Here is a 9229-nt window from a genome sequence, read left to right as displayed (position 1 = left end):
GCAGGCGGGGGAGGGGGGGCGGGGGGGGGGGGGGGTACAAACGTCCACAGGAAGTTCAACAGTTTGCTGTTTGTGTAAATGATGTTTTGTTTTTCTGAATCTTTGACGTCAGCTTCAAAAAACAGCCGCTGCTGCTCATCTCACTGGACGGACTCCGAGCCGAGTACACCAGGACCTGGAGTTACCTGATCCCTGTCCTGGAGAAACTCAGTGAGTCCACAACTGTCTGACACCAAAGTCCATGGAGAAAATCAGAGATTTTAGTTCAGAGCCTGGGTCTCCTCAGGTCAGGTCTACCAGCTGCCCAACCCAACTAGAGCAGGTACAGTCAGTTCTTTGGTCTGTGGATGTTGGTCCTGGTCCAGGCTGATCTGTTTTTCCTCCTGATGAAGAAGCTGGATCGTTGCTAATGAGTCCTAATAAAATCAGGTTCAGTTCTTCGTAGGACTTGATCCCATGTTCTCCTGTTCATTTGAATCTTTCCAGGAAGATGTGGAACGTCAGCTCCGTACATGCAGTCAGCTTTTCCCAGCAAGACCTTTCCAAACCACTACACTATCGTAACGGTAAAGACCTCATGATTGTAGAGGTTGTTGTCGTTCAGCTGCTTGGCTAACGTTAGCTTTGATTTCAAACTGCTTCACTTTGGTTTAACGCTGTTTTAAAAGTACTTTTTTAAGAGATGCTGAGTGTTCTTAGACAAACAGTACAGACATAACTGACACGGGTCTCACACCTCTGTCCTCAGGGTCTCTATCCAGAGTCCAATGGTCTGATTGACAACGTCATGTACGACCCAGTGTTGGACGCCTCCTTCAGCCTGTCCAGTCCAGAAAAAGACAATCCTGCCTGGTACCTGGGACAACCTGTGAGTCTGTCCTTCAAAGTTTGACTATTTGATTTGGTCTGTGGTGTTTGACCAGTAGGGTCGTGCTCCAATCCCTGCTGCTGCTGCTGTTGTTGTTGTCTCTCAGGTCTGGCTCACAGCTCAGTACCAGGGTCTGAAATCTGGGACCTTTTTCTGGCCTGGCTCAGACGTGAAGGTCAACGGCAGTTTCCCAAACATCTACAAACCCTACAACGGGTAAGAACAAAACACGAGCTCAGCTCTGGTTCTGACCCGTGGTTCTGACCCGTGGTTCTGACCCGTGGTTCTGACCTGCAGAAAGACTCCGTTCGAGGAGCGGGTGTTCACGGTGCTTCAGTGGCTGCAGCTCCCTGAGGAGGACAGGTCAGATGAGACAAACTGATCCTGGGTTTTTGGTTTGAATGTTCTGCTTCTGTTCTAACCTTTGACCTGACCCCCCCCCCCCCCCCACCCCCTACCCCCCGTCCCCCGTCCCTCCTAAGGCCTGATTTCTACACCCTGTATCTGGAGGAACCTGATAAATCTGGACACAGCTTCGGTCCAGTCAGTGGAGGAGTGAGTTCACTTTAATCCCAGTTCAGATTAGGCCTGTATTCTGTCTGTCTGCCTGAGGGGGGCACTCTTTTGTTCCTCTTCCAGTTGATTGCAGCCCTCCAGGGAGTGGACAGGGTCATGGGTCAGCTGATGGACGGACTCCGACAGATCGGACTTCACCGCTGCCTGAACATCATCGTCGTGGCCGATCACGGTAACACCTGTCTCCTGCCGGGGGGGGGATCTGCCCCCTGCAGGTCGATCGTGATTGGCGGCTGACTGCTCTGTTTCAGGTATGGAGGAAACCAGCTGCGACAGGAAGGAAGTGATGCAGGACCTGGTGGGAGACGTCAGGAGCTACTGGGTCAACGAGGGTCCGTTTGGACGAATCCGAGCCCGGAACAAAGACACCATCAGTGAGTGAAGCCCAACAGAAGCCTGGGTTTGGTCAACCTCAGAACCATGACTTCCTGTTCTCCTCCCCCACAGTCGACTCGCTCGGACTGGTGGCTAACATGACGGTAGGTGTCCGACCTGCCACAGGGTTCAGGTGCCGTGTGTTCCTGTGGAGGAGGAGTCCAGCCTGTAGGTGGTGCTGATTCTGCCTGATGTTTCAGTGTAAGAAAGCGGAGCAGAAGATCAAACCGTACCTGAAGAAGCACCTGCCCAAACGGCTGCACTACGCCAACAGCCGTCGCATCGAGGACGTCAACGTCCTGGTGGAACCAAAATGGCTGTTTGAGAGGTGGGGGTGTCTTCAGGACAGGGGGCAGTTGAAACTTTAGCTCCCCCTGTGGTGCAGAAATGACATTTTTTGCTGCAATAACAGGAAAAAAAATGAGCAATGTTCTTTAAAAGATGATAATGTACCTGTACAATAAAGCTGTGGTCTGTGGACCGGTCTGTGGACCGGTCTGTTGTTGGTTCAGATATCCTGGTTCTCTCACCTTCTGCTCTGGAGGAAACCATGGCTACGACAACGACGCAGCTAGCATGCATGTGAGTAAAAACACACAAACTTTCCTTTTGCTTTCATTGTTACACGTTCTAGCTACGTTAGCTACGTTAGCTACGTTAGCTACTTTGTCTCTGTATTTTTGACAGATTTTCTCACTGCCTGTTCTCTGTCTGTCTGTCCGACGCTCCTCAGATTATCGTCAGATTATCGTCAGATTATCGTCAGATTATCATCAGATTATCGTCAGATTATCTCTACTACGTTCTTCAAACGACTTTGTCTGGTTCCGTAAACGAACGTTCTGCTCTTCTTCTGGTTCCTCAGGCCATGTTCCTCAGCTACGGACCAAAGTTCCAGAATGGAACGGAAATCGAACCCTTTTCCAACGTCGAGCTCTACAACCTGATGTGCGGTGAGGGTCTTTGTTTTTACCCTTCGATCTGGACACGCCTCCTTCCTGTCAGCTGACCCCGTCCTCACCGTCCCCCGCAGACCTGCTGCAGATCTCACCCTCGGACAACAACGGGACGCACGGCAGCATGAACCACGTCCTGAGGACGCCTTACTACACACCAGCGCCCCCTACAGAGCGGAGCGCTCCCGGTCAGTGTCAGCTGGTCAGTCTGGACCCTGAGGACGAACTGGGATGTGTGTGTGCTGTTCTGGTGAGTAACACACACACACACACACACGAGTAAGAACTACAACACAGGGGGTCAGGTCAAAGGTCATGAGTTAGAAAATATATTTAAATACTGCTGAAAAACTGTAGCTCAGCGCCCGCTCCGTTTTCCAATGCTGCAGTATTAGCAACGTTAGCAGAGTTAGCAGAGTTAGCAGAGTTGCAGTGAACATCATCACATTAGTAGCTATCACCTCCAGAAACATCTAGAAAGTGAATGATTTGTTACTGTTACCCACCACCACAGCCAGCAGGGGGCAGCAGTGTGTGGGGACGGTGCCACGCTCAGAGCACCTCAGTGGTAACTTGGCAGCTGGTGGACTCAGTAACAAAAGATGTAAATTCACAGAGATAAGAAACCAGATCATTGACTGTTTTGGTCGTTGTTTCTTCAGGTCGGAAATGAAATCAACCGGCGTCTGAATCTGACCGAGGAACAGAGTAAGGCTTTTCTGTCAAAATTAATAAAAATCATTTTCCATAAAAATCTAAAGGACCATCAGCGTTGTTGACTGCAGTGCTCTTGTGGTCCTGCAGAGAGCGCCACCGAGCAGAAGCACCTGTTGTTCGGTCGTCCTCGGCAGCTTCAGCCTGGACACAGTTACTGCCTCCTCCACCAGGAGGCGTTCGTCAGTGGCTACAGCAGTGAACACCTGGTGCCGGTGTGGAGCTCCTACACCATCAGCAGACCAGTGAGAACCTCCCCTGGTTATCTGACCTCTGACCTCTGGAGTTCTTGATCCTGGACTTCCTGCCACTAACGCCCCTCGTTCATTCCACAGTTGACCTCTGACCCACTGCCACCTGTGATTCCCGACTGTTTGAGGGCCGATGTCAGACTTCCAGCATCTGAGAGTCCCAGATGTGACCAGGCCGTCGGGAATCTAACCCCAGCCTTCCTCTATCCACCGAGTGTGTATCACACACACACACACACACACACACACACTGGTCCTTAGTCACCTGGTTCCTCCTCCACAGATGTCAGTGGTTACTGGTCGTACAGACAGGAAGTTCACCAGCAGGCGACTAATCTTTATCGGAGAGTTGCTAACGTTTAGGTTAGCTAGTAGATCACAGATGTACTGTTTGGCTACCAGGTTAGCTAATTAGCTAATTAGTGACCAAGGGGCATGCTGTGTACGGGGAAGTGCATCACTGCTATCATAGCTAACAGGTTAGCTAGTAGCTAGGTTACCACATTGACTAGTACCTAACTCACCAGGGTCGTGTGCTAAATGGTAACAGGAGCTAGACTGGAGGATAGCTGTTAGACATGTTAGCATGTTAGCTAGTTGGCAAGCTAAGCTAAGCTAAAAGACGGTTCTGCCCTAGAGACATACAGTATATGTCTGGACCAGGTTTTCATGTTAATGAGCTTATAGCTAACAGCTAACAGTTAGCATGCTGAGTGACATTTCCTCGTGTGGCTTCTTCAGACCTGAACTCATCAGCTGATCAGCAGTTTGACGCTCTCCTGATGAGTAACGTGGTACCGATGTTTCCTGCCTTCAAGAGTGAGTTTGACTCCATGACGTGAGCTAACAGAGCTAACAGAGCTAACAGAGCTAACAGAGCTGACCACACCTCCTCACCCCCTCCTCCTGGTTCCTCCTCAGAGATCTGGACCTACCTCCACAACAACCTGCTCCTCAAATACGCGTCTCTTTACAACGGCATCAACGTGGTTTCAGGCCCCGCCTTCGACTTCAACTACGACGGCCAATGGGACGAGTCGGAGCAGATCCAGGAGTGAGTCGGATCACCAGAACAGAACCGCACAGAACAGAACTGTGAAAATATATTGTTCTTGTTGTGTGTGTGTGTGTGTGTGTGCGTGCACAGGTCGGTGCCGGGAACCAACGTTTCAGTTCCGACTCATTTCTTCCTGGTTCTGAGCAGCTGTAGAAACTCCTCGGAGCCGGTCACGTCCTGCGGAGGAGAACTTCAGACGGTCTCCTTCCTGCTGCCTCACCGAGCTGAGAACTCAGAGAGCTGCAGGGTAGGAGCTCCTTCACTGCGTCTCCTCCTCATCTCCTCCTGGTGGAGGGAGTGAGCAGAGTCCAGGGAACGTTCTCACGTTAACCTTATGATTTTCAACAGAATTCTGAGGACGAGTCTACGTGGGTTGAGGACCTGGTCTGGTTCCATCAGTCCAGAGTCCGGGACGTGGAGTGGATCACGGGACTGGACTTTTTCCAGGACAGCGGCCGACCAATCGCAGAGCTGCTGAGGCTGAAGACCCGCCCCACAGCTGCTATTCACAGAAAAGCGTGAAACATTTGAGACGTTTCTGGAGCTGACGTCGACTCACAGCTAATTTATTATTTACCTACTGATTTTCTGATCCTAACAAACATTTGTAAAAATCAAAAATAATATTTTAAACTTTGTTGTTTTCTGTGTGTCATCAACGATATCTGTGACTGATCAGACGCGAATATATTTATGATTCACCAGCGGTGACTGTCGTCTTTGTTTCGTCGGTCGATACCGATGTTCATCCGCTGCATCACTGACTGTAACCCTGAAGAAATGAAGCCCACAGCGCCCCCACTGTTCTAACGGTTTCCTAACTAACGTATTTCCTGGTGTTGAGTTTTGATCATATGTTCTGTCATCTCTGACGGAAGTAAAAAAGAAAAAACAATGTGAGGGGAGATAAAAATTCTGAATTCTCAAGTAACTAAATCTGCCCAGTAGTTTTTTTGTTTGTTTGTTTGTTTTTTCAAACTTAAATTACAAAATAAAAATAAAATAAAACGGGGTTAAAAACAGACATTTTATTATTATTATTATTATTAATTAATGGATTTCTGTCTGTGGAGATCGCGTCTCCTTCTTTCGTCAGGTTGTCAAATACAAGAAGAGGAAAAACAAGAGAAATACTTCCGGGAAACTCTGTGACGTCAGATGCCGCCACAACCGCGTCTTTAAAAAGGCAATTACGTTCAGACGACCTCAGGTGTTCCAAAATGGCGGGTGCACCTCGTCCGGCTTCGACATCGCGGTGGAAAGGTTAGCGGTTTTTAAAGTGATTTCGCTCCTGTTTGTTCAGTTTCATTGACTTCGTCTTAACGGTACGGCCTGACTTGACGGTAAATATCGAACGGCGGCTGTCGCTGGTTTATGTGTAGCTTAGCCTGTGGTTTGATACAAGTTTGAGTTGAGGGTCTGACTGCTGACGTCAGGCTAACGGCAGCACTGACCTGGTTGGTGATTAGTACTAGTCGACTTTTAACGGTGAACTATATTGACTAGTTACGAATGAAAACTCCAACCATGAACTCTGGAGCCGCTGCTGGTTCTCAGGAACGGAGGAAAGCGACAGGTTCGGTGCTAGCCTCGAGACGATAACAAGTTTTACTGGACGATATATCGTCTTACAAATTATTCCTGATAAACAATATTATTGTCGTCATTATTTTGAGACCGAATTAACTACAGATGTAATGACGATATATGGTAATAATTCAAATACATCGTTTCAGATGCAGGAAACCTTTATTTCTAATGAGAATATCAAATGTCCGACGGTACTTGAACGCCTCTCATATAGGACACGCCGAGTGGGCTCCTCTTTAAAACAGTTTTAAAAAAGTTTCCCGCGGTTGGTTTTGTGTTGATTCTGTCGAACAAACGACTCGGTGTTGACTGTCGGTGNAAATATGTCGAGGCTGGAAAATTATCGACTTCATTTTTATTTATTGTGCGATCAATTAATTTCTTATCATCCCAGCGCCCCCTACTGTCAGCCTGTAGGTGTTACATGTCGTCGTGTTGCCTTCGTGTGGTTGGTTCATATAATGGAACAGGTTTTTCTCACTGTGTTCAAACGCAGACTTTGACTGAAGTTCTGGTGAATCCAGTTGGATCTGGTCCTGCCTCCCAAAGACCCCCCTCATCGAAACTGAAGTGAGCGACGACTCCTGCCACCTTGTGGGTGATAGCTGCTATGACACCTACTTGTGCTCTTGGATGGAATCTTTGGTTTTTTTTGTCCTTGTCTTTCAGGCTGATCGTCATGAAGATCTTCAACACAGTAGGAACGTCTTTTTTATATTTTTTTCAAAGGTGGCCCCCGCGTCACCTTTGCTAAGTCTGGCCGTTGCGTGAGCTTCGCTAAGTTTGGCCGCTGTGCCAAACTTGCTGGAGCCGCTGTGCGTTTCTCCCGTTTGTCTTTCTAGCGACGTCCGTGTGGCCAAGCGTCCCTTCCTGTTTCTCTTCCCTTTAGTCTGTGGTGTGGAGTGGGAGCCAATGACAGGACAGTTCATCAGGGAGAGTTTCTACACGTAGGTTGTGATTGGCTCTCTTGGGTTTCCAGTGTTTTTGGCCCTGATTGGTTGTTTCTCCAGGATTCTGGTCCAGTAGATCAGGTTTTAAATCACGGTACTGCTGAGCGGCTAATGCTAACAGGTCACAGCTGGTACTGCAGGGTGTGGATGAGGAGAGAGAAGATGGTCTGAGGTCAGCCTCATTAACCCCTCGTTGTCCACACTCCTCCTCAGCTGCTGTTATTTTCATGACTCTGTTTTTTTGATTAACTCTTTACATCAACGCCCCCCCGACTCCATCACCTCCGCCCCCCAATCACCTCCATCCCCATCCTCTCTGCCCCCTCCTCTCTGCCCCATCCTCTCCAGTGAAGTCGGTCTAGTGTTGGTTTGCTGCTGGTTGGTTGACGTACTAACTCTTCCTTCCTAGGTCCAGTCAACATCGGTGAGTCCATATTTTTGTTGTCTTCTCTCCGGACGGCTGCCGTGTCGGCGTCCGTTTCTGTCTCTTTGGTCAGGGTTCAGGGGTCAGGGACAGCGAGGAACATGAAGTCCAACAGTTCTAGGTCAGTTCTGGGCCACCGGGCCTCCTGTTCTCTCTCAGCCTCTCCGTGCTGAACCTTCGCCCCTGTCATGGCCGCCGCGCTGTTCTGCCTTTATTCTCTCAAACGTAAGTGTTGCGTTAAAATGAGGCGTAGCGTAGACGGGTGAGTTCGATCGTCCAAGTGGACGAACCGATCATCTTCGTTGGATTCTCACTCACTAAAAACACGTCAGCGTCAGGGACTTGGTAGAAGAGTGAGATCCAAACCTGATCCTGAACTGGTTCTGGTGAAGAACGTGTCGTAGATGATGTGAAGTGGACCAGATGTTTCATCAGGGCCTAGTGGCCGGAGTAGGAACCTTTAAAAAGGTTCTATTGGAGTTGGTCTTGGTGACCAGACCAGAGTGTGGACGCTCCTCAACCGGAGGTTCATGTAGGAAACTAGGGTCAGATACTGAAGCTGCCTTGTCTTGACCGCCGAGTCACGAGGCCCAGGTCTGTCACTGTGGTCGCTGAGCCGTGTCTTGTCTGTTCCTTTTGTCAAGGCCACAGCGCGTCATTTGGGGCCCATATTTGCTCTGCAACCCGCGTCTTTTACAGCCCATTTCCCGTCTGCAACCCGTGTCGTTTACGGCCCATTTCCCATCGGCAACCCGCGTCATTTACAGCCAATTTCCCGTCTGCAACCCGCGTCATTTACAGCCAATTTCCCGTCTGCAACCCGCGTTGTTTGGGTCCATTTTTCGCCTGCCACCCGCGTGATTTACAGCCCATTTCCCGTCTGCACCCCGCGTCATTTGGGGCCAATTTTTGGCCTGCAACCCACGTCGTTTGGGCCCATTTTTGGTCTGCAACCCGCGTTGTTTGGGCCCATTTTTGGTCTGCAACCCGCGTTGTTTGGGCCCATTTTTGGTCTGCAACCCGCGTCTTTTACAGCCCATTTCCCGTCTGCACCCCGCGTCGTTTACGGCCCGTTTCCCCTCTGCAACCCGCGTCTTTTACAGCCCATTTCCCGTCTACAACCCGCGTCGTTTACGGCCCATTTTTCGGCCTCTAACCCACGTCCATAGGCAGTGTAGGGAGGTTAGGGTTACATAAAACACACGCCCCCCAGAGTGTGTCCCCTCTAACTGCATGTCTGTCCGTGGTGGTGGTGTGTCCTGGTTATTGTTTTAACTCTTCGTCTGTTCTTCCTCATTAACCCCTCGTTGTCCACACTCCTCCTCAGCTGCTGTTATTTTTATGACTCTGTTTTTTTGATTAACTCTTTACATCAACGCCCCCCCGACTCCATCACCTCCGCCCCCCAATCACCTCCATCCCCATCATCTCTGCCCCATCATCTCTGCCCCATCATCTCTGCCCCCTC

General features: G+C 49.7%; 1 protein-coding gene across 1 annotated transcript in view; it reads left to right on the top strand.

The window, feature by feature from the left end:
* The window catches only part of LOC103393804 (venom phosphodiesterase 1), a 7555-nt gene extending 1734 nt beyond the window's left edge, over positions 1-5821 (top strand). The window contains 20 exon segments of the mRNA XM_025064991.1: positions 57-210; positions 487-566; positions 749-868; positions 975-1084; positions 1166-1231; positions 1351-1423; positions 1508-1616; positions 1696-1818; positions 1892-1923; positions 2020-2147; positions 2332-2401; positions 2685-2772; positions 2853-3025; positions 3438-3483; positions 3580-3734; positions 3825-3954; positions 4482-4559; positions 4662-4794; positions 4888-5044; positions 5146-5821. Of these exon segments, the coding sequence (XP_024920759.1) occupies positions 57-210; positions 487-566; positions 749-868; positions 975-1084; positions 1166-1231; positions 1351-1423; positions 1508-1616; positions 1696-1818; positions 1892-1923; positions 2020-2147; positions 2332-2401; positions 2685-2772; positions 2853-3025; positions 3438-3483; positions 3580-3734; positions 3825-3954; positions 4482-4559; positions 4662-4794; positions 4888-5044; positions 5146-5319 (2199 nt within the window). The 3' untranslated portion in view covers positions 5320-5821.
* Positions 5822-9229: the final 3408 nt, after the last annotated feature.

The sequence above is a fragment of the Cynoglossus semilaevis genome, chromosome 18 (genome assembly GCF_000523025.1).
Source record: "Cynoglossus semilaevis isolate Cse_v1.0 chromosome 18, Cse_v1.0, whole genome shotgun sequence".
Taxonomy (NCBI): Eukaryota; Metazoa; Chordata; class Actinopteri; order Pleuronectiformes; family Cynoglossidae; genus Cynoglossus; species Cynoglossus semilaevis.
This window is presented reverse-complemented; position numbering and strand designations above follow the sequence as displayed.